The 24,774-nt window shown below is 53.3% G+C and overlaps 2 protein-coding genes across 4 annotated transcripts; one reads left to right on the top strand and one right to left on the bottom strand.

The window, feature by feature from the left end:
• The first annotated feature begins 42 nt into the window (after positions 1–42).
• Positions 43–14,469, top strand: MTRFR (mitochondrial translation release factor in rescue). The gene is made up of 3 exons (XM_064578268.1): positions 43–188; positions 10,263–10,575; positions 11,745–14,469. Exons 1-3 carry the CDS (start codon positions 178–180, stop codon positions 11,961–11,963), a joined length of 543 nt encoding a protein of 180 aa, XP_064434338.1. The 5' UTR covers positions 43–177; the 3' UTR covers positions 11,964–14,469.
• On the bottom strand, positions 7,385–23,869 carry CDK2AP1 (cyclin dependent kinase 2 associated protein 1). 3 transcript variants are annotated; one of them, XM_045887796.3, is made up of 4 exons: positions 23,514–23,869; positions 18,865–18,962; positions 17,198–17,324; positions 7,385–13,328 (listed from the first exon to the last, which is right to left on the bottom strand). In XM_045887796.3, exons 1-4 carry the CDS (start codon positions 23,566–23,568, stop codon positions 13,240–13,242), a joined length of 369 nt encoding a protein of 122 aa, XP_045743752.1. In that variant the 5' UTR covers positions 23,569–23,869; the 3' UTR covers positions 7,385–13,239. The 3 variants fall into 3 exon arrangements, with proteins under 3 accessions (XP_045743752.1, XP_045743754.1, XP_064434339.1); XM_045887798.3 differs by lacking the exon at positions 7,385–13,328 and adding an exon at positions 14,193–14,947 and having other exon boundaries at positions 23,514–23,853; XM_064578269.1 differs by lacking the exons at positions 7,385–13,328; positions 23,514–23,869 and adding exons at positions 14,193–14,947; positions 19,877–19,937.
• Between the last annotated feature and the right edge of the window lie 905 nt (positions 23,870–24,774).

Raw genomic sequence — 24,774 nt, 5'->3', positions numbered from 1 at the left:
GACGGCCGAACCGCGTCGCGCGTGTCGGCCGCCCCTTTCCCTTCCCGCCCCTCGCGCAAAAGAGGGAGGTCCGACGCCTGGGAAATGGAAGGGGGCGGGGCTTATGCACGTTCTCTGGTCTGATTGGTTCTCTGGGAGTCGGCAGATGGCACGCGAAAAGAAGCCTCCGGTTACCGCATGCGCAGTTGGTAAGAATGAGCCTGGGGCAAGTGAGGGAAGCGGTGGCGGGAGTACTGCGCGTGCGCAGTCCCAGGAATGCATCTGCGATCTACCTTCTGCGGTGGTTCGGGTTACCCCAGAACGTTGCGGGTGGGAGGCCAGCGTTGAGGCCAGGTAAGCGTCCGTGGAAAATCCGGTCACCCGCGGTTGCCCGCGGATGTCAGGGACTATGGAAAGAGGACTGGGAGCTGGGACGCCTGACTTTCCCAGCTTGCGACCGTGAGTCGCGCAGCCAATTGACCTGAAGCCCCGCAGGCCCAGACCCCGAGCTAAGTTTTCTCTGCACCTGGTTTACCCTAAGGGTAAACCTGCTGGGGGTCGGCCCAGGGGTTCTTCAAGGACTGGGATGGGGAGGGGAGCACAGCCCAGCGGCCTGGAGAAAACAGTTGCACCGAGGCCCAAGAAGAACTGGAACGTCTTCACTTACTTTGTTCTATGGAGCTCTTAGCACGCAGCAGGTGCTGTTTTAGGCCGGCACATAGTAGGTGTCAGCATTGTTTTTGCCAGGCCTTTGGAAGGACCACAGAGAATACGTGTCCCTCCCTGTGGGCCCCAGTCCATTTCATTCTCTCTGTTTAGTTCATTCTTTTTTTTTTTTTTTTTTAAGATTTTATTTATTTATTTGACAGAGAGAGACACAGCGAGAGAGGGAACACAAGCAGGGGGAGTGGGAGAGGGAGAAGCAGGCTTCCCGCCGAGCAGGGAGCCCGATGTGGGACTCGATCCCAGGACGCTGGGATCATGACCTGAGCTGAAGGCAGACGATTAACGACTGAGCCACCCAGGCGCCCTCAGTTCACATTCTTAAGACTAGTCGACCTTTAAAGCCAGCTCTTAGATTGCCCTCCAAGGGTCCTGGGCCCAAAGTAAAGGAATTTCGCTGGCCCTGTCATGTAGATGTGGCTGAGAAGCCAGGACGCACGCGATATATTGGCAGGAATGACAGACCTGCGAGGCATTCCATTTCATCTGAGCCTAACAATCATGTCTCAAACAGTAAAAATTTAGTCTTTATCCAAAACCCCATTTGTGTATGGAAGATCTCAAGCTTAAATAAATTTAATCCACACCCCACCCCATTGTGTGAGTCCCATCAGGCAATAGTATGCTCATGTAATACCTAACCAAAATCAAACTAATTTTAAGCACATGGCTCTGATTTCACTGACCATGTTTCAAGCCCAACAACAAAAAAGTTTTATCACTAATTTCAGTTGGTCACAAAATCTATTATTTGAGACATCCTTTACACTCAGAAGAACTGAGAAGTGTGAATTACTGAGACATCTCCAGGCAGACAGGGTTGGGTTTCCTTACAAGAAAAATAAATAACCCCTAAATCGAGTACTAGTGATTATTTCGCAACCATGTAAAGAGCAGGAGATGTTCACTTTTGGCTGCAAAATCAGATGGGTTCTGTTCAGTTTGAGCACGTAGATTTTTGGTTTTTTGTTTTTAGCTGTGCGGTTTTAGGTAACTTTTTGTCTGTTAACGTCTTAATAAGCCAACGTATTCAGGAGTGCTATTCTGGTTAACCAAGTTATCTTGTTAATGAACTGATGTGGTGAAATATTTTGGTAAGGTTGCTCACACCATATTTCTTAGGTTAAGCTCTTTGGAAGGGTCATAATTGAAAAAAAATCAGTGGAAATTGCCTTTGACTCATTGGACTAAAGAGAAAAAATAATTTTTTTTTAAGATTTTATTTACGTATTTATTTAATTGACAGAGAGACAGTCAGAGAGGGAACACAAGCAGGGGGAGTGGGAGAGGGAGAAGCAGGCCTCCCACCAAGCAGGGAGCCCGATGCGGGGCTCGATTCCAGGACCCTGGGATCATGACCTGAGCCGAAGGCGGACCCTTAACAACTGAGCCACCCAGGCGCCCCCATAGACATTATTTCTGAGTATAGCAAACAGAAGTAGGAGGCTTCAGAAGTTCCAGTAAATGTGTTAAGTACAATCACTATTCATCTAATGGAAACCTACCTTCCATCCTGGAGATTTTGCACTACTTGTGTGCAAACTGACACCACTATTTTATGGCCTTTATGATGTTATGATTACTATGATTTTCTTTATTATAACATCAAATTGCTCAAGTATCTCTTTGACCTTGAAGGCTTCAAACTGACTTTTGAGTGGAGATCTTTCACATTGATGGGGATAAGACCATGCTGGGCGGTGATAATGGCTGATAATGGCTTGCGGCATGGCATTTCGTGTCTCTCAACCCCAGCGTTGCTACTCTTTGATTGTTATGTCCAAACTGTTTATCATTTGGGGGGGCCAGTTCTCCACAGCGGGGGGTAGGGGGGAGAAAAAGAGGAACTCTAAAATTTTAAATGTATAATCATTAAACGTGAAATCATCAGACGTATATTAAAATATAAATTTTGTCCTCTTTCTTGTCCTAAATGATTTTTCTTACTCTATCAGATAATCCCTAAAGATTGCCATGTTTAAACCAGGACTTGCTTGGATGAAGGGGGTGTTTATCTTTCACTGTGAGCCTGCTAGAAAGTCAAACTGTATTCTTGGCATCATAATTATCTCCTTGGCACCTGATTTCATAGAACACAATTATGACCTCACCAAATAGCATGTCTCTGGTAACTTCATGGTTTTCAAGTACTTCTTAAATTGGACCATACCAAATGAAATAATTTGCAGGTCACTCTTCTAGATGCCTTTTCACTCTGCGCTCTAAAACAAGTCTACGAAGGGGCACCTGGCTGGCTCAGTCGGAAGAACATGTGACCCTTGATGTCCAGGTCATAATTTGTCATAATCTCTACATTGGGTGTATAGATTACTTAAATAATTTATTTTTTTTATTTTTTTAAAGATTTTATTTACTGATTTGAGAGAGAGAGAGAGAGAGCAAGCACAAACAGGGGGAACAGCAGAGGGAGAGAGAAGCAGACTCCCCGCCAAGCAGGGAGCCCAGTGTGGGGCCTGATCCCAGGACCCTGGGATTCTGACCTGAGCCGAAGGCAGATGCTTAACCAGTTGAGCCACCCAGGCGCCCCTTATAGGCTTTAAAAAAAAAACAAACAAAACTGGGGCACCAGGATGACTCAGTTGGTTAAGCGTCTGCCTTTGGTTCAGGTCATTATCTCAGAGTCCTGAGATCGAGCCCCACATCGTAAGTCTGCTTCTCCCTCTCTCTCCATGATTTCTCTCATTTTCACTCTCTCTCAAATAAATAAAATCTTTATAAATATATGTCAAAAAAAATAAAAAGCCTATGAAATAATCAGTTTCAGATTAGGTTTATGGGATGAAACCACAGTTTATATGGTGTGTTAGTCAAAGGCTCTTCAGCTTTATAGTTTAGGGATCCCAAGTACCCCTCAGGGCTTTAGGTTTGTGGAGACATGTACGTTTTTTTCTCACCCTAGGCGGTATTACCTGCACTTTACAGATGAGGAGACGTGGCCAGAATTGCACAGTGAGTAAATCATGAAGCCAAGATAGTGACTACAGAGCAGGGTGGCCTTTCAGGGACAAAAAAAAAAAAAAAAAAAATGAGAAGAACATTCCAAAAGAGAAAGTTGAGGAAAATGAGCTAACACTTTTAAGAAGGTGGGGAAAGGACAGATCTAGAGCTATTATGAAAGGTAAAGGTAGAAAGTAAAAGTTTAGTATAAAAAATGGAATACCTAATGTTCTTCCAAGTCTTCCTGAGATAATCCCTTTTCTTTATTTGTGTCAAATATGATAATGTATTTGAAAGTACTTTGAAAGCATTTAGGTCCTAAACAAATACAAGGTATCATTCATGATAATAGAGGCATTGAGAACTTAAGGACATGTAGAGTGTTATTACTGCTGCTTTTTTTATGTGTTTCTGTCTTATTTTAACAGTGTAGTTGGTAAATTCTAAAGTTCCTGTTAGAAGCCATAAATAGAAGAAAATCACAGTGATGCACACAAATAGGACAGGTGTAGTTCTCTGTGGATTCAGAGTTTTCTGTATATATATTTAAAAAAAGCAACACTGAATGGGGTGTTAGTGTTGTATGAATAGAAAGTTTTTCTATCTACTTCATTAGTTGTCTCTTGAACTCTGCAGCAGGGAGCCTATTAAATTGAGACCAGACCCAGAGCAGTCTCCAGCGTGGCATTTCCTGCTCAATCTATGATGTTTGTCTGATTTGAGAAATAATTCTCTGCTAACACTTCCTGTGACTGAAAGGTGCTTTATCTTCAGAACGAACCGCCAAGCCCAGGAAAGGACTTGGTCTGTTTCAGACCTGAGCCGCAGCCCCTGGAGGTTCCGTTCTGGGAGGTGATCCAGCCCTTGAAAGGGCTCCAGACCAACCAGAACGGGAGGGTGAGCTAGACCGAGCAGGCGGGAAATGGCTGCTTTGCCTTAACTCCCATTTTGCAGGGAGCAAGCACCAAAACATGCTATGAAATATGGACTATGGGGCGCCTGGGTGGCTCATTCAGTGAAGCGTCTGCCTTCGGCTCAGGTCATGATCCGGGGTCCTGGGATGGAGCCCCGCATCGGGCTCCCTGCTCAGTGGGGAGCCTGCTTCTCCCTCTCTCTCTGCTGCTCCCCCTGTATGTGCATTCTCTCTCTAATAAATAAATAAAATCTTAAAAAAAAAATGTTTATTTTAAAAAAAAAATTAAAAACATGGATTATACTTAAGCATTTCTCAGAAAATCATTCTCTCACTTAGCTTCTGGTGCCATCAGCTGGCCATTTGGTCTGTTTAAAGGAGCACCATTGCACATCAGCCTGAGTTCAGTGTTTGGTCCTTCACCACCGATTAGGTCATTGTTTTGAGACCTGTCCCTTTATCTCCTATTGTGGAAGGAGAAACAGGACCGTGACCAAGCAGGTAATCAGCACTCCAGAATTCTGGCCTCAACTTCTTAAATAGAAGAAACAACAGCTTTTAAAAGTGTCCCGGAAGCTGGAAGAATTAGCTAGTTCCTGCGTTCTAGGACAAGGCTTCTCAGACTTTGGAAGTGTGCCTCTGCGTCACTTACGGATCTTCATAAAAGGCAGGTTCTCATTTAGGAAGTCTGGGGTGGGGCCCAAGAGTCTTCATTCCTAACGAGCTCCCAAGTGGTTCTGTCGCTGCTACTCTGTGGACCATAATGAGGAGCAAGATTCTGGAGCTACATTGTCTGATATGGTAGTGCTGAAGACACCCCAGATTTTGAAGACTTCATATAAAAAATAAAGTATCACAATAATTTTTATATTGATTGCACATTGAAATAATATTTTGGATATACTGGGTTATGTATTAAAGGATTTTTTAAAGATTTATTTATTTTTAAAGGTTTTATTTATTCACTTGACAGAGAGAGAGAGCACAAGCAGGAGGAGAGGGAGAGGGAGAAGCAGGCTCCTCGCTGAGCAGGGAGCCTGACGTGGGACTCGATCCCAGGACCCCTGGGATCATGACCTGATCATGATCTGAGCCAAAGGCAGACACTTAACTGACTGAGCCACCCAGGCGCCCCAAGATTTATTTATTTTAGAGAGAGACTGCGTGTGCAAGCAGGGGGAGGGGCAGAGGAAGAGTATCTCAAGCAGACCCGCCGCTGAATGTGGAGCCCGAATGGGGGCTTGATCTTACAACCCTGAGATCATGACCTGAACTGAGATCAAGAGTCAGACATTTAACCGACTGAGCCACCCACGTACCCCTAAAGATTTTATTTTTCAGTCATCCCTGCACCCCACTTGGGGGTTGAACTTACAACCCCATGATCGAGAGTCACATGCTCCACCAACTAGCCAGGTGCCCCTCTTTTTACTGTTTTTAAGGTGACTACTAGAAAATTTAGAATTTCACGCATGCCCTACATTATGTTCATATCGGACAACGCTGTTCTAGAACACTAATATAATAGAAACATTATTGGTGTTCTTTTTTTTGGTTGACCCCATTTCTCAATCCCCTTGTTAACCATTTCACCTTCTGTTAGCTCAGTTCATTATTTGTGTCATTCTTTTCTCTGAATGTTTGCTGTTCCGGCCATTACTCTCCTTCCCACCTTCCTCATCTCCATCTTTGCCATCGTTGTTCTGGGGCTTCCATCCAGTCGTCCAATGGTCCTAAGAGCCACCATACAGGCAAGCAGCTTTGCTCCAAGCTTCTGGCCATGACACTCAAAGTGTGGTTCCTGGAGGCAAGAGCCTCACTGGGAGCTGGTTAGGAATGCAGAGTCTCCGGTCCCACCCAGACCTGCTGAAGTAGTCTTCTATTTAACAGAACCCCCAGGGGATTTGTCTGCTCCTGAAAATGTGCGTGGTGAGGGCTTTGCCAGTCATCTTTCCTCAAGCAACCCCATTTCAGTTCATCTCCACATCTGTTCCTTCGGTTGGATTTGATGAAGTCTCTACGAGGCTGAGATAACCCTGAAAGTTGTGGCTCAGAGAAACTAGCACTCTCTCTCAAAAAAAAAAAAAAGTATATATATATATAGTTAAGCAGTGAATTTGGGGCACATGGCATCCAGAAGGTGAGTCCAGAGATTGAAATCCTATGACTTCCTGCAAATAGATTGAGATAACCTTCTCTCTCTCAGAGACACATGACCATGCCCTCCCCCGTCTCCGGAGCGTTAGAGCTGCTGGGGAAATGGACCTCACCTTGCTGGGTCTAGTTTACATCTGACTGCTGCAGTCACTGGCCACGATCCGAGCTCAACATACACCATCCCTGCAGCCAGACGTCTTCCTAGGCGTGGGCTGACTGCGGGGGCCTGAGGAGGGAATGTGTGGTTGCTGGCTCCAGGTCAGGAAAGGGGGCACCTACCAGAATACAGGCCCCGAGTCCCGGTACCAAGCCCTCCAAGTGACTTAGGGGCCCAGCAAGTCAGAGAGGCACTGCTCTGTGGCCTGTTCTCCATCCTGGGCTATTAGCATGGATCACATTTGGGGGCATCTTTAATTTCTCTTTTATGCCACAGGCTCATTGGGCTCCCTGAGGCCCATGCCTGGCACAGAGTAGATGTTGAAAATACTCACTGAACAAATTAGCATTCCCTTTTGTAAAGTCCTAACACCCAGCATCTCTGACTTGACCCAGTGGGCAGGGATGGGGACAATGAGAGGCCTTAAGCCAAACTGCAATCAGGCTGTTTAGCGCGATGTGTCCTCAGAGGAAAAGCAGGGCTGAGGGGGAGTGAGGGTGGAGAGCCGGGCCCGAATCGAGGCACACGCTCACAGAAAGGAATTGGGGCACACTGTCATGACTCCCGGTTTCCCCTGACCAGCACTCCTGGTCACCATTTTCCTGTGGCTCTTTTTTAATGTCACGATGAGCTCTAATTTGAGCCGCTTTTATTGTCCCCCGGAGACTTTGGAGTTGCTCTGTGGGTATCACAAAACCTGAAACCCAATCCGTATATCCTGGGCTTTGGGGAAGTGGGACCATGGGTGCGCGGGTTATTTTTAGCAGTCGTTGGGAGTAGAGCCAAAGCTCCCAGAGATACAAAAAGTATTGAGAATCGCCCGATCGGCTGTTGGAATTAGCCGTTAAACAAAACAGTCAGTAACTGAACACTGGGGACTTTCTTGAACTCCATTTGGGTGGGAGGCCTTCCAGTGTGTGTGTCAGCCCCGAACTAGGACAGAAAGGTAGAGACGGGCAAAGCAGCTGATAAAAGCACTCTCCTCTCCGCCCTTTGTCTGGGAGTTTCGCCTCGTCTCAGACTCACTTCCTTTCTTTGTCGCTGCACTCTATTCCAATGCTGTCCTGCCTGGTCAGATTTACTGACTAGCAGAAGAGAAACCCCAAGGGAGGCCCCGGGCTTGCGTTCCATAATGAATCTGATCCAGGTACTCGATGCTCTCTGGTACACAAAGGAATCTTGTTCTATGGATTGAAAGCAGAAATAAAGGAAGGGACATTTTGGACATTGACCCGGGTCTCATTCACTTAATCATTTACAGGGGAGCGGATTCTTTGTCGTAGCGATTTCAGAAAAGTGCTGGTGTTTATCATTTATCTTTTCCCGAGTGTACTTCCGAAAGACTTGACACACAATAAACAAAACCAGTTTTCTAAAGCGCCACTTTCCCTGGCATGCTCTGTTTCAAAATCGAGCCCTTCACAGCCACTGAGCATCTTACCAACACCACGTTGTCACCCCCCCGGGGACTGACACACATCCTGAATGCCATACTTTTCAGAAAGAAGTTATGAGTTTAGACCATCACATCCATCACAGAATTGAAAACGAGCATTGGCATCAGGCTTGGAAAAGTACATTTCATTATATATATTTTCCATAGAGAGAGAGGTTAAGAATATGGTATTGTTCTAAAAATGACCAGGATCCTCTCAGGACCAGCTAGACTGATTACTCAGAGAGATGCCCGTAAAATAACAGAAATGTACATATTTACAAGGCAGCGGCATCCACTAGCCTGCATATGCAGTAGGCATCCTCAAAGCTTGTTAGAGACCAGCGTGGGCTCATAGAAGTTAGCAGCCAGAACTGACAGGGGACGAAAGGTAAATGAGCTGAGAGCAAACCTGCTGAAATTATTTGGTGCATGATTAAGCAACTCTGGGCTGAGGGCGCTGGCTTAGGTATATACCACTTCCTACCTAGGTTAGAGACCAGTGGCCCTCAGCTAGAATTTACAGGATTTCAAATGGTAAAAGAAGCTATTTAGAGCCTCAAAGGAAGCAGTTGTTAAAAAGGGCAGTAATTCTGTTTTTAGCACCTACATCATCCTGGATCAAGAAGCATGAAGCGAGGGGCACGTTCATCGTTCCCATAATCCTCCCGAGTGGCAGGAATTTTGCTAAAAATCAGTCTCATGCCTTCAAAGGTATTCAACAAAAGCTCTTTCCAGAATTTTTTCTTTTTTTCCCCTCTGACCTTTAAGCCTGTGCAGGGTGGGCGGAGAAGGGCTTGTTCACCCATTTTCCAGGTAAGAAAACAGGCCCACACTGTTACTTGTCCCGATTGGCACGGGGAGGTCACCCATCTTTGAAAAGAGCTAACACCTGTCAGCTCGTTCTGCCTTCCTCCCCTGGAAGAAAGCAAAGGCCCGTGGGATTCACCACGTCCTGGTAGCTGTTACTCTCTATACCATTCATTGTTGACTAGACATTTCAGCCTTCTGCCACGTCTGGAGTAGCTATTTAAATCTAACGGTTAAATACTGCTTTCTCTTTTAAGCATCTTCTCTCTGACTGGACTCTAAGCTCCATGAAGACGGAGGCTCCCTCTCTCCCGCCTCGCATCGCTCTCTACGCCTCGTGTGGTATTTTGAACCACGCAGGCACCTTCATAAAAAATCAGTTGATTCGAACGTTCCAGGGATGAGCACCACTTGGATCATGTTATTGGCAGTGCGTCTGAGGGAACAGATGTTCCTATTCAAATCCATGAAACTGGAAACATTAAAAAACAACAATCATGACATTGATTGATAGTGATATTTACTGTGTCAGACCGTGTAAGCTCGGCTATAAAATCGACTTGCATACTGTCGTCTTTACATTTGGATTTCAGAGATTCTCAAACGTTTAAATAATGTCGCTGGACTCAGATCCTAATTCTTTTTTTTCTTTTTTTTTTAAAGATTTTATTTATTCATTAGAGACAGAGAGAGAGAGGCAGAGGGAGAAGCAGGCTTCCCGCCGAGCAGGGAGCCCAATGCGGGACTCGATCCCAGGACCCTGAGATCATGACCTGAGCCAAAGGCAGATGCCCTCAGATCCTAATTCTTATTTGATGCACTGTTCAGTGTTTCTTTATCGAATTAACAGCCCTGTTCTTCGGAATGTCACCCTGCCTGAGAAAGCAGCACCTCTGGGTGCTTCGAAGATATTTTTGGTTACAACAAAATACTTATCAGCTGGGAGGGCGCACGCGGCGAAGACCACGGGAGATGCCCCAAGGCTGCAGAGGGCTGTGCCTATTAAATACCCCACAGGACGGCTGGGTGGCCCTCGCTGGAACCGGTTTATATAAGGTTGTCCCAGAGCCTTTAGTGTAATCCTGAGCGCGAATGCACCTTCCTGAAAGGCTGTCTTTTTTTTTCTCCAGCTCAGGTCACGGACGGGCAGAGCTCCTCTGCATGAGGCCCTCGGCCGGCTTCCGCTGGCCTGCAGCCCTGGCCAGAATCTGCGTCGCACCGCGGGGCCTCCGGCCTCGGGAGAAGCAGGCGCTGCTCGCCCCGCCGGTGGCGGTCCCCGCGGTCCCGGCAGCGGGCAGGAAGGAGCGCCCCGCTCCGCCTCCCCTGGATGAGACGGAACTTGAAGAGCAGTTTGTGAAAGGGCACGGTCCCGGGGGCCAGGCCACCAACAAAACCAGCAACTGTGTGGTGCTGAAGCATGTCCCCTCGGGCATCGTCGTCAAGGTAGACAGACGTCCCCTCTTTGGTAAACGGCAGTGACACCTGCCCCTTCGGGCACAGCCTTCCCAGCCCTCAGGACAAAAATGCGACGCGGGGCTGCCTGGAGGCGGCTTCCTTTACCTGGAAACCAGTCTCTGATCAGAGTATCCCCAGCTCTCAACACGAGCCCCTGGGAGGTACTAAAATGCTGTCTCCCGTTTCCTGGTTAGTAGGGGCCCCACTGGCTCTCAGTGCGGTCCCTGCCGAGTCACCAGAGGCCCTGAGAAGGGACGGCAAGGCGGGCTTTCCATATACCAACGACAGGGCAGGCCCCGGTGGGCGCAGCGCCGCACGCGGTCGGTCGTCACCCTCGCAAGCCCTTACGCCTTGGCTTCCTCATGGTGCAGGTGTGGAACCAGGCACAGAGAGGTTAGGTAACTTGCCCGAGATCCTACAGCGGCAGGCGTCACCCAGACCAAGCCCAAGTCTGTGCTCCCAACAGCTGTTCTTCACTGCCAAGTTTTTGAGCCAAGAGCCTATCCGTTAAAGCCTCAGTCACTTTTCTTTTTCTCTTTGAGAAAAAGCGTCATTCATGAGCCACACATGAAATTCTGAAACCCGACAGGATTTTTGTTTAACTGTTTTATACACGTACTGCAGATCTGCTTACAGTACTCTTCTCTCGCTCTAATTTCACAGAATTGTTTTCAAATAGCTTTGTAAGGCACTCGCCCTTAATAACTCAGGGATGACATAATCAACGATACGGTTGACTAATAATAAAGATGGTATCTCCCTCCCTGAGACAGACTTTATGTTTAGAAATGGTGCAGACGGAGGGCTTGTGCCCTGGCCACAAGCTTAGACATACCAGTTGATATTTTCAAAATTATCTGGGGACTTTAAGTTATCTGAAGCTATCATTGCTTCCGAACAAAGCAATACTCTTAATTATAAAACCATCACCGAGAAAGCCACGTAATACAGCTGGGGGGTGGGATGAGCTGAAGGCTGAGAAGAGGCAGGAAGGAGGGCATATGGGCTTGGCTCTGTCCTGGACTCACTGGGATTCTTGACAAGTGGCCTTGCCTCTCGGGCCCATCCCCATCTATAGAGCAAGTGGGTTGAATTCCACAGTTTGAGATCCTGTCCAGAACAAACTTTTTCACATTATAAAATATTATCTCTTGCAGTGCCATCAGACAAGATCGGTTGATCAGAACAGAAAGCTCGCTCGGAAAATCCTACAAGAGAAAGTGGATATTTTCTACAACGGTGAAAACAGTCTTGTTTACAAAGAAAAACAGGAGGCAGAGAGGAAAAAGCAAGAGAGGAAAAAAAGAGCAAAGGAAACCCTAGAAAAAAAGAAGCTCCTGAAAGAACTCTGGGAATCCAGTAAAAACGTCCACTGAGAAGGAATCGAAGATGCTTTTCTGTTGTTGTCTTGTTGTTTTTAAGATCTTTACATCCAACGTGGGGATTTAACTCACAATCCTGATCCCGAGATAAGAGTCACACGCTCTTCTGAGCCAGCCAGGCACCCCGGAAAGAATCACAGATTCTAACTAAAGAAACTGCCAGATGCACGGCGCCTGGGTGGCTCAGTCAGTTAAGCGTCCGACTGTGGATTTCAGCTCAGGTCATGATCTCAAGGTCATGGGATCGAGCCCCACGTCAGGCTGGGCACGGAGCCTGCTTGAGATTCTCTCTCCCTCTGCCTCCACACACACATACACACCCCGCCCTGCTCCACTCTTGCTTGCACACTCCCTCTCTCTGAAAAGATAAAAATTGACAGATGCTTCCAAGGAATAATGGTAGGGAGTTCCATTCCATCTCAAGCGTTACTCTAGCTAATTTCTGTATTTCTGACACACTTAACGTTTTTAATCAATTTTTAAATGGCGGACTAAACTGTAATGAATAGAGACGCACATTTTGAGAATAAAACTATAGACACACAGAAGACATTACCATAAAAGAACAGCGGCTAGCTACTTTTCATGGGGAGGAAAGGGGTTGTCGTGATAGGACACCCGGAGGGGCTGTGGATGGCTGACAAAGGTCTTTCTGGACCTGGGTGGGTAGTTAGAAGGATGTCACCATATTTTTTTAAGCTACACATTTGTGTGATTGTCTTGTTTTATTATCAAAGGTTAAAAATAAGCACTAGTAGTAATAAGGAAGGTCCATTTTTGGGGGGAAAACTATGGAATGGAGTCAAACATTAGTGGCATTTTTGGGGCACCTGGCTGGCTCAGTCGGTGGAGCATGAGACTTTTGATCTCAGGTCATGAGTTTGAGCCCCATGTTGGGCGTAGAGCTTATTTAAAAAAAAAAATACACATGACATTCCCTATGTGTTGTTTATAAGTAGATTTATGAGATGAGTTTCCAGAAACCTGATTTGTGAATTTGCTTACAATGCCATCACTCAAGCTGGATTTGACCCTACAGTTGTTTGGAGTTTTTAGGCAGAGGTAATAGCTTCCCTTGTCAGAATACATCTGGGGTTCACCCGTGAACCAAGCAGGGGAAAAACCACAAGGGGAGAAGGCCACTGTCAGGGTCTGCAGTCCAAACCAGCCCATTCGGCAGGCACAGACCGGTGCCCAGTGCCTGTCGGAATACACATTTAAGGCAGCCGGGTAAGGCTCTTCTCACCTCGACGCGAGCTGGTCTGGAAGTTTAAGCATTGTGCGCAAGGCTCTGGAGACCGGTCGCAGCATCCAGGACCCATCCCCATGCGGACCTCCATTCAAAAGGTAGCCAAGCACCTGGAAGGGTACACGACAAGCAGGTAACGGCGGGAAGAGAAATTTGGGAGCTGTAGACAGGAGGGACAGAGGCTTCACTCTCTCCTCTCTCGTGCCTTCTGGGGTTCGCTGTGCATGAAACAGATGTAGACACGCCCACTCTTACTGACCTTTCGACCTGTCGTGGCTGGGCCCTTGCCTCATGCCTGCAAAATTGACCCCATCCCTCATTTGTCTGTCTCCCCTCACCACTGAGGACCACCATCCGCGTCCTCAACATGTCCAGCGCAAGCGGGCCTTCCCCAGCCCCGGGGCAGGGAATCCTCCCGGTGAGCACCTGGGGTAGCTACCTGGAGTTTAGAGGCTGCACCGTAGGAGAATTAGATTCCGGGAGCAGGACAAGCACCTGGAAGCCGAGAATGGCCTCACTGAGGGCAGGCCATGGGCAAAGTCAGTAACGCCACATCCACTAACGTTCTTGCTTGCTTCCCCTGCACACCCGGCTGTCCACGGCAGTCACAGTGCACCGTGATGCGACATTGTCTGACCCCCACCTTCTGACTTAGGCAGACGCCTTCCTCCCCCAGCCCGTGGTGGTTCTGGCATTGGCACGAATAATGTTCCTGAGGCCAGGTAGGCAAACCCTCTGTGGCAGGGATCTCCCACTCTCGTCGGAGGAGCTGTTTTTTGGTTTGTTTTTAAAGATTTTCTTTTTAAGTCACCTCCACACCTGACGTGGGGCTCGAACTTATAAGCCCCAGATCGAGAGTTGAACCTCTAGTGACTGAGCCAGCCAGGCACCCCCGAGGAGCTGTTTTTTAAAAACACCACTTAAAAAACAACAAAAACACTTAAGAATTCAAGGAACCCACACCTTAATACAAATTGTTAATGAAAATAAGCTTTATTACATCAAGTAATAAATACATACAAAGATGCAAACAGTTTTAGTCATTTTCTTCCAGATGTTTGGATCAACTTACAGGAAAAGCAGAACTGAAACCCACACACAGTCTTAGTAGGAAAATTTGGAGGGGGTGGGGGGGGTTCTCATTAGGTTAGGTTTGGTAGGTTGCTCTTTCTTCTGTATTTATAACTTGTGCATTTTTTAAATTGACCTCAAAGCACTAACAGTCATGCAAGCAAATGCTTAAGCACAAAAGTTACATTAAGCGGAATCCACACGGTGTGGCAAATGTACGCACTCAAAAAAAAAAAACCCTCAGAGTTGTATTAGCTTATGAAAAAGAACGGAGAACAATCTGGGTAACATAACTGGGATCTTTGCTGTGAGACAGGTATCTTTTACGTGCATCTTTTAAATCAATGCTTAAAAAAAAAAAAAAAAAAAACCCAAAAAACCCTGGGTAATTCCTAACTATTTAAAATGTAAATCCTAGTCAACTGCAAAATATTTCTCAATCTCAGAGCCTCATGAACCATGGGAGGGACGTGGGAAGGAGAAACCAAACTGTTACCCTTTTGAAAACAAGAGTTTCATCTGAACATGGGCGATGAGCTGTAACTTCTGGTCTTGGACGAAGATGGAAAACCTTCCGCGAGGCCAGGCAGCTAGGATCGGGCATTCCGTTCCGTTTCGGCCAAGCACTCTCGAACCAGTCCTCTGGCGTGAATGATGCCTGGAGGAGGAGCAGAGGCTGAGGATGGTCCAGCAGAACCCACTCCAGGAGAGGAAGAGGGCCCTTCGCAACCCAGCTGAAAAGCCCCCGCCCTGGGAGGGAACTCGGGACCTGCACCCCAAGCACCCCGGGGTTCCAGCGGTGTGGAGACACGTGAGCGTCCCGTCCGTCCCTCGAAGGCCTTCCCTCCTCGCCCAAACTCCTCTTCGTGGCTCCTAACAATCCCTTCCCGCCCACACAGGGACGGCCAGCGAGCTCTCCGGGCACGCCAGGCTCTCAGAGGACGGAAGTAGATGTGTCCCCGCCCGCTTTCGTCAAGCCTGCCCCACTGTGGAGAATCCAGGACTGCAAATCCTGATTTTTCTCTGGCTTCTTCACAGTCTACGTTCTAGAAAGGGCTTGTCCAGTGTCCAGCCTGCACAGTTAGGATGCAAGACTGCTCATTTATGTTCACCCTTGGTCCACGGTGACGTTGCCCGCCGGGTGCCAAGAGCACCTTCGGCCCTATCACCCCCCTGCCCATCTCTTCCCTCTGGTTTGGTGGTTATGGTTTGGTTGTTGCGTTTGTGTGGTGGTGGTGGCGGCGGCCTTGAGAGAACGCCGGGAGACACCGATCTCGTTCTAATAGACACAAAGAATCTACTCCTTCTGAGTCCTTCTGAGAGAGGACCGCCGGAGGGCACTGTGAGTGACATCCCCAAGTCACGCAGGCGTCCGCATCTCACAAATCTTATCTCTGAGCTTCAGAAGACTTTTTTCTAGAAAGGGCCAGGCAGTAAATACCTCGTGCTTTGCAGGCCGCGCGGGCTCTCTCACAACCACGCAAGCAGCCGTTACAGAAGCAGTGGGTGTGGCCATGTTCCAACAAACCTTCATCACGAACGCTGAAGTCTGAACTGCAGAGCATTTTCACCGGTCACAGAATCATTTTCCGCCATTAGAAACTGAAAACCGTGCTTGGCCTATCAGGTACAGTTTGCTGACCTATCCGCCATGCGCCTGACTCCCCCGTACCCTTTATGACCCTTCTTCACCCTGTTACGACATGACCTTGGCTAGCTTGGGCTTGGCTCCCGGTCAGTGTGACCGTGGGACCAGCTGCTCACGCGGCACGTGCCCTGGGGCCATCACGAGGCAGATCCATCGGTTGGCCTGAACCCACTGGCTTTTCTGGGGGACTGCAGATCGCCTGTTAGACTCTGGGGTCCAGCATCTTCCCAGGGATTTCCACTCGGGTAAGCAGAACTCCAGGGGTCAGGACTGTCTTGCTTCCCCTGCCTCCAAACAGCAGTCCGGACGCAGAGCAAAGCCCACCTGCTCCCCACCCCGACCCCGGGCTGGATCGGGGTTAACCCCACCTCTCCCCAAGCCCTGTCCAGGTCCAGCCTCTCTGCCCACGAAGGCTTCATACACACCAGGGAAGCCCGCTGCCATGGGCCGGAGCCTGTCCTCGCCAGCCGCGCCCGCCACGGGGGAGTCGTGGCCTCCGCAGCAGGCCCCCTTTATGCCCCAGATTGAGTCCCGGCGTGCCTCTCCAACCTTCCCCAGAAACACCAGATCGCTTCTGAAATTAAATTCGCACCCAGGCCACAGCTGCTCTGCCCTGCCACCTTCTAAAACCGAAATCCTCTTCTCCCCTCCCCTCCAGTGGCTTCGTGAGGTGGCAGCCGATTTCACCTCCCCCTGGAATCAGCTGGTCAGTCACGTCTTCACGTGAGTCACTGGGTTTCTGTGACATCATGCTCCTGCCCTCCCACCCTCCCTCCTCAGTCATGAAGGAATTTCAGTGCTCTTGCTCTCCCTCCCCAGACTAGGACAGACCTATACGCCCCCTCGGGCTCCGCTCCAAAGAGCTGACAGCGAGGGCAACCCAGGACCCGGGACCTCCCGACTCCTCGTCCCCGGCCCACCCAGAAAAGGAAGCCTCCCGCGGCTCCCTGGAACCAGCAGCCAACAGGAGCCGAGCAGGCAACAAACAAAGCGGCAGGATCTGGGCTATAAAGATTCCTTTTCTAAAGCATATGGACCCTCCCGGGAGGCACGCAAGGCCTTCCCGTCAGATCCCAAGAGCAGTGTACATCCCACTGACCGGCCCACCCCCGCCCCTGCGATGCCTCCACATCGGAGTAACAAAACGGGGGCCCCTGGGGCATAGGGAACTCCCCCCAACCCCGAAGAAAATCTCTCACAACAGTTAGCGCCCAGCAGGGAGGCAGCACCCGTCAGGGGAGTCTGGGTCCTGCTACTTACCTCGTTTTAGTCTCTCCATGGCACTCTTGCTCCCCGCATAAGTGGGTCTAATCTCTTTCCCCAACTCCTCGATGATGGCCAGCAGCTCGGCGTATTTGCTCTGGGGTACCTGGCTGTTCCCTGTTCCCTAGAGTCAGAAGGAAGAGTTTACATGGATCGAACCCTTCCCTGACCCCGTGGCCACGGTCAGGACCGCACCACATGCCGGCCACGGCGAGGACAGGGCAGGGAGAGGCTCGCCCAGAGGCAGCTGCTGCCTTCGCCGGGGCCAGGCCTGTCCACCCTGAGGGAGAACCACAGGCAGAGAGCTGGGCCTCTCTGCTGTCCTCCTACACTCAAGGAAACCACCAGCAGCCTCCAGAAGGCTTTCATCCTCTCGAATGAGCAAAAGGAGGACTGGCTGTTCTCGGCAAGCACTGGGTATTTCCTAGGACCCAGGTGGAAGTGCAAGTACATCCCAGGGGAGGACAGTCCAGAGCAAGGGGACGAGATGGGGGCCACACCCTGGGGTCAGCAGGACCACAAATAACTGCCAAAGACCATCTGGACAGAACACAGAATATGTTTCAATTCACCCATTCTCCCCGCGCCGGCAGGGCCCACCCCACAAAACCCCTTCTTCTCTAGACTCCCCCCCCCATAGCCCAAGTAAGCACCCCGACGAGTGAGGCTGGGGTCCCCGCGGGCCCCCCCAACAAGGCCCTCGCCTGCTCCTCCCTCCTCCGCCGCCGTCTCTGTCTCCTGGCCTCCAGGGCCCCCCTCCTGTCCTTGCTCAGCTCCTCAGCGCCCTCCGGGTGCCGCCTCCTGGCCCGGCGGTCCTCCTCGCCCTCCTCCCACGGCCGCTTCCTCCGGCGGTCCCGTTCCAGGTCCCGTATCTGCTCCTGGGACAGCACGGCCTGGCGGGGCATGGCCGGCCGCCACCCTCTCGCAGGGTCCGTGGCGACCCTGGAACGCGGCCGCGTTCCGATGACGGCAGAGAGCCCGACGGCAGCCATGGCCGGCGGGCACCGAGGCAGGGGCCTGGCCAGGTCCCTCCACCGGCGGCAGCCAGGGAGGCCAGTGGCAGCGTCGACCCCGCTTGACGGCGAGGAACCGGGTCTCGGCGAGGTTGCCAAGCAGGGGTCAGGCCTGGAAGTGGCAGAACCACGTAGAAACCCCTGCGGCCTGGTCAAGGGCCCCCATTCCCGATGAGGCGCATCTGGGCTCCGGGAGGATATGGGCCCTGTCTTCCTCTTTGCTGGGGCCACGACCTTGCAGGGGGTGAGTGGGAACGGGGTCCCCTCTCCTCTGTCCAGGCTCAGATCCAGAGCCCGGGCCAGGCTTACTTCCTCAGGAACCCGGCACAGAGACTCCCGCCGCAGGGACGCACGTGGGTGGCGGCCCCAGCAGGGCCTGCAGCACTCAGGCCTTCCAGCCCCGCCGTGGGCTCTCCGCCCCTGTCTCCTGGTACCCCCGGGAAACAGCCTGCCGCCCCTCTGCTCCAACGCCCCGAGGCTTGAGACTTGAGGCCGGCGGGGCCGGAGGTTGAAGCAGTTCAGACGACTGTTCCATTCCATCATTTCTACCCCGTCCCACCGGCTCCCCTCCCCGGATGGCGGGAAGCATGTCCCCTTGGTGCCCAGGCCAGCCCCAGAGCCCCTCTCGCCCCACACCCCCCACTACCGTACCTGGGTGTAGCCAAGAGACGGCGGCCCGTAGTCACTCAGCAGCTGGCGGTACTGGGAGGAGGTCGCCATACTGGTGGAGGGCGGGTGGACGCTCCCAGCTATGGAGGAGAAGAGAAGAATCGGGAATCATGTGATTGTACCCAAAGCAAAGACTCTCGGTCCCGCGACAGCCCCCCGACCCAGGACGCATGCCGGACAGCGGTCTTTTGTCTTCACAGGACAGAGACCCTGCTCCTGTCCTCTAGTTTGGGGATGGCTGGCGCTCAGCCCAGATGACAGGAAAACGTAGCTAACAGGTCGCCGCTCTTCCTACCCACCACCACAGCAGACCTCGCTCCTCGGTCACAGAACTCCTTCCCATCTGCGCGGTCAGGACTGGTCGCAAAGACGAAATCTGCGCCTACTCTTGGCCTAATCCTTGCTGGTCCCTTTTCCCTGGGTCCTGCTCCCCAGAGATGGATGACCGAGAGCCGAATCACCGCCACAGGAGCCCACCTGCTACGGGGCCGGCCTACATCCCGTGTGCCCAAGCCTTTGCTGGACATATGCTAAGGAAGACAGAGGGAGGGTTTAGAGGCCCAACCCTGGCCGGAGACTGGTTCACTGGACACCAAGTCAGAATCTGGAGTGTATCACAGTCTCTCTGTGTGTCCTCGGTGGCCTCTCAATCTCCCTGAGCCCCTGCGGTTCCCTCCCCAAAGAGGGGACAGGATTCTTGACAGTCTGATTCTACGCCTGCATGGCTCGCATCCCAAGAGGGGAGGGACAAGGCCCCGTCTATGGACTGCAACACTCAGACACCCTGTCCCTCAGCTGTGAGGGACCACGTGGGGACAGGGCCCGGCTAAGAATGGAGCCTCCTGGATGCGGGGTGGGGAGTCATCAGCAGGGAATTTTCCGGCTCCGGCTCAGTAGCTGGAAGCATGCAGACCCATAATGGCGTCCAAGTGGCCATTAGCGGGTAGCGGATGTCCTGCAGAATTACAAACAGCGGTAACCATGGAGAATTTACCTAGCCCTCCTCAGCAGCCGCCCGCCTGCCTCCACGCCCAGTCGAGGAGCAGCTCCCCCTCTGCCTGCCGCCCCCAGAGCCAAACGGTCTCTCAAGCACACGGCGGACTCCGCAGACTTGGCCCCGGGAATGGACAGCTGGTGCCAGGCTGGCCAAACCGACCAGCTGCTCATCTGGTGTGAGCAGGGGAGGGGACAGGGAGGAAGAAAGCTCAGGAGCTCCGGCTGGTGGAGTGGAAGGGGCCCTCGGGGAGCCCTGGAGCCCCTGACCATAAAGAGGCAGTCTGGAGAGGGTGGGCGTTCTCCTGAGCCACACACCACAGAAGAGGCTGGTACCCCGACACCATACTGCCCTCTGTCCAGGAGCTGGGGACAGCTCTGTACCCAAAATGTCTTCCCCACTCTCGGGCCTGCCCTGGATTTCACCTCCCCCACCCCAAGCCGGGGCCCAGGTTTAGGCTCAAATGTGGGATGCCCAGTCAGGAAACATGGATTCTGCCACCTCTAAGCCGGTAAGTGGGCACATCACCGGGCCACTCCTCGCCCCGGCCGCCACGCCTCTAAAGTGGGGACGGTAAGACACGGGTGCTTCGGGCACATACTGCTCAGGATGGGACGAACTACTACCGTGTCTGTGACCTCCATCCGAGGCAACCACAGATGTGCAGCGGCCAGAGCACAGGAGCGGGGCAGGGTGGGTGCCCCCCCAAGCACCCCTCACCAGAGCAGCCAAACCCCAACTTCCTGAACCTTCTGATGTGGGCAGCTGAGTGTGGCCTTTGCAGCCCCAGATCTGGGTTCCAGTCCTGACCACCGCAAGATAGCACACCTCTCTGGAAGGCCAGGATGCTAAATGCAAGACCAGGGGGGTACGTACCCCTGCAAAGCAGCCCAGGGTCCAGGAGATTCCAGTTCCTGGGCAGGAGGTGAGCGGGACTCGGGTGTGCATTCCCTGCACCACCCTTCGCCCTCACCTCTTGTTGCTCGGCACTGCTTCTCACCTCCCTGCCTCCCGTCCCATCCGCTCTCCTACAGACAAGGGCCTGGACCGGGAGTTGGTCTGGTTGTGTGACCTTGGAGTACACCCTTCCCTCTCTGGGCCTCAGTTTCTCCATCTGTTTGAGGCAATGATTCCCAACAGACTGTCTAAAGGCTCTAGATCCCATTCTTCCATGGGGCTAGGGTTAGGTCTCGGGTGGGGGGCTAAGACAGGGAGGGAAGAGAAATCACCAGGTTTGGGTTGGGGGGAGGGTTGGGCAACAGCTGAGGGCTTGCCTTTCCCATCCCCAGGTGACGTGGTCGGTGACCCCAATTCTGTGTCAGTGCCAGGCTCTCACTCTGTTGAAAAGGGGGGCGTGTGTGTGCGGCCCTGGGGAGAGTTGGCAGAAGGGCCCTGAGTTCTACTCATGCCCACTCCTTCCGGCAGACACGGGGAGGGCCAGTGCATCCGGCTGCAGGAGGCCAGGGAGAAAACCAGACTGGGCGTGAGCACGGCCGCTCTGAGCATCACAGACAATGCACGCAGTGTGCGGGGGACCAGGGAGGGCCCGGAGCCAGGGGAGGGATTGGCAGAGGCCGGCAGCTCCTGGGGCCAGGCGCAGCTCCCCGCCCCCACGCCAGACAAAGAGCGGCCTGGGCCTGGGGAGCTGGCGGCCTTCCCGCCACTTGGGGCGCCTGGGGTGGGGGGAAGTGCTCTCGGGCGGGGAGGCAGGGGCTTTGTCTAACTCCGCCACTGCCACCGCCGGCCAGGCCGCAGCTTGGCAACCCGTGAGCAGGAGGCAGGGCTGGAGGGCGTGAGGGATGATGACAAGGAAGCCGGAGGAGCGGCAGCGGAGAGTCCATCTTGGATGCAAATGGCAGGGGGAGAGTGGGGCTTTCTAAAGGGTCCATGGGGAGGGGCGCAGCCCCCCCCATCAAAACACCAGGTATCTGGGGACCTCAGCAGTCCCCCTGGAAATCACCGCAGAAGAAGACCTGTGCACAGGTGCCAGCCAGCCCAGCACAGGGCTTCAGGGGTCCTGAGTGGGTGCCCCTGTCACTTTGACCCCAATCCCCGAGGGTCCCGGTTTAGGGCACCTGCCTCAACTATACTAGGCCAGGCCTGAGATTTCCAGGGTGTCAGGGCTGACAGCAAGACCTTCCGCCCTGCATACCCCAGAGACAGATGAAGCAGGCAAGGAGAAATCCTCTCTGGGCCCCAAAGCCTATCTCTGGAAGGTCTGCAGACCCCAAAGGTGGTGAGAACATTCGAGAAAATCGTGGCTGTTTGCTCTTGGGACGCAGACCCCAAAGTGAACCAGTTCAACTTTGCCCCCACCCGCAACCTGAACCTTACCCCTTTCCAACCCCCAAATCTGTGTCCTTTAAGTTAAAATACATATATATATATATATATATATATATATATATATATATAAAATAATTGATTTTCTGGGTCTCTCTTCAAATTTTTGGAGTTACGGAGTCAACGTTGGGAGACAAGGCCCAAAACTTGCGGCCAACTGCCAACGTGGCATTTCTGACCAGCAAGGCCAATCCCCTCCCCCACAAGGCCTCTGCCCCCTCCCCCCTCGAACGCGCCTGCTTTTTTGGAAGTCCATTTCCAACCCAGGGTCTAAGGGAAAAAGACCCAGGCAAGGGGAAAAGCCCGGCACACCCTCACCTCACCATCTTCCTTCCCCCACCCCAGCTCTCCCCTTGACCCCTGGGGCAAGCCCCGGGGCGCAGCCTGAAGCTGCCTGACAACTTCTGGAGGAGTTTCCTGGCCTCGCCCAGCTCCAGCCCCCGGGAAGGGAGAGGACGCCCCTCCACCCCCGGCTGCCGCAGGAGGGGCCTTCGAAGCCCAGACTTGGCAGCGCCGGGATGCCGGGTCTGGGCTGAAACGCCGCCCTCACCCGCCGCCCGCAGGCGCTCCGAAGCCCCCCGTCTTCTCCAACTTCTGTCACTGCGCGCACGCCTGAGGGGACATCCGGCGCGCCGCGCTGTGGGCACCCCAGCTCCGGCGCGCCGGGCCGAACCCCCACCGATGATCGGGTCCCCTGCACCGCCGGTGACCCCAGCGGCCCCGCGCCCTCAGGGGCGCCTGCACCCGGCACGCTCGCCGCCCCCGCCCTGTCCACGCAGGGCCCGGCCTTGCTCGCCGGCACCCCTGCGGCCCGCCCCCCCCGCCCAGCCCCGGGCCCGCGCCCCCCGCTCCCTGAGGGCGGCCCGCGCCGCGCGCCCCGCGCCCCGCTCCCGGCGTGGCCCGGCCGCTCCCGACTCCCGCCGGCAGGGGCCCTCGCCGAGCCGCCCAAAAGCCGGAGGAAAAAGGAGCAGAGAAAAGCCTCCCCCGCCCTCGGCCGCCGCGCTCCCCGCGATCCCTCGGCCGCCGGCGTGGGGGGGACCGCGGCGGCCTCCCGCGCCCCCGGCCCCGGCCCGGCCGAGCCCCGCCGCGGCCCGGGGCGCCCCCGCGAACTTTGGCGGCGCGGGCGCCGGAATCATGGCGGCGGCGGCCGCGCTGCCCCGGGCCGGGACCCGGTGCCCGGCGCCCCCGGCCCCCGCGGGCCCCCGGGAGCCGGGGCCGGGGCCGGGCGCGCCGGCCCCCAACTTGGCGGCACTTGGGGCGCGGCGCGCGCGGCCCGCGGGGCGCACTCACTCACCGGCGTTGAGGGAGGCGGCGGGCATGTGCGCGGCCAAGTTCGGCTTGTAAGACATCCCCCCGAGCGGCGGGGCGCGCCGGGGCGCCGCGGGGCCAGGCCCGCGAGGGCGGCGGCGGCGAGGCCGGGCGGCGGCGAGGCGGGCCCGGCGTCCGAGCGCCCGTCCGTGCGCCCGCCGAGCTCCCGCGCACTTTTTGTTGTTGACGGCTCGGGCCGCACCGGCAAATATGGCCGTCCCTCACCCTGACACCCGCTGCAGTATATCACCCATACATCGGGCGGGCGGGCGCAGGGGCGGCCGCAAACTTTGAGCGGAGCCAGCGGGGCCGGCCCGGGCCGGGAGGGGGCGGCCCGGCGCGCCGCGGCCCGGCGTCAGGGGGCGGCTCCGCCCGCGGCCGCGCCCCGCGCCTCGGGCCGCGCTCGGCGCCCGCAACTTGGCAAAGTTTGGGGGGCTGGGTCCCGGCGGCGCCCAGGGCCCGCGTGGGTCCCTTTCTTCTCCTGGGCTCTCAGCGCCCGGACGTTCGCTCTTTTACCGCTTCGGCTCTTTCCTTCCTTCTTTTTTTTAAATAGCTAGGGAGGATTTCAGAATTACTTTTTCCCCCCTTGGATGTGGGGGCAGGGATGGAAAATTACCTGGAGAAAATGGTGGCGAGTGGTATTTTTAAGCACGTAGATCATTCCAGACGCCGAAGTCTGGCCATTCCCCAGAATGAGAACAACCAATTCTTGACATTGATTTCAAATAAATTTCGTGTCTCTGTCCGTATTAAGTGGTTTTTAACCCTTTGGGGGCCTATGAGACTCCTTGGAGACTGACAAAAGTCAGAGGCCTCTTCCCGGGAATATTCGCTCTTGCATCCACGTAACTCTACATCTTCACTCATTCAGACCTTTAAGAAGCGCCTACTATGTGCCTGGCACTGGTCCAGGCGCCAAGGATACAGGAATGAACTTGACAAAGTTTGTACTCTCCTGGAGTGTGCATTACAATTTTCGGTCCTCCTTCCACGCCCACCCCTCCAGCCCATCCTCAGGTCTGACTGAAACCTATCATCAAATATACATCTTGGATTAGATGACTAAGCTTTTGAAGGTACCGTTTCTTGGAGTTCCGCTTAAATAGTAAAGCTCGTCAAGGGGCGCCTGGGTGGCTCAGTTGGTTAAGCGACTGCCTTCGGCTCAGGTCATGATCCTGGAGTCCAAGGATCGAGTCCCGCATCGGGCTCCCTGCTTGGCGGGGAGTCTGCTTCTCCCTCTCCTGCTC

This window comes from Mirounga angustirostris, unplaced genomic scaffold, assembly GCF_029215605.1.
Source record: "Mirounga angustirostris isolate CCGP_5_RB_7025 unplaced genomic scaffold, mMirAng1.0.hap1 SCAF_14, whole genome shotgun sequence".
Classification (NCBI taxonomy): domain Eukaryota; kingdom Metazoa; phylum Chordata; class Mammalia; order Carnivora; family Phocidae; genus Mirounga; species Mirounga angustirostris.
This window is presented reverse-complemented; position numbering and strand designations above follow the sequence as displayed.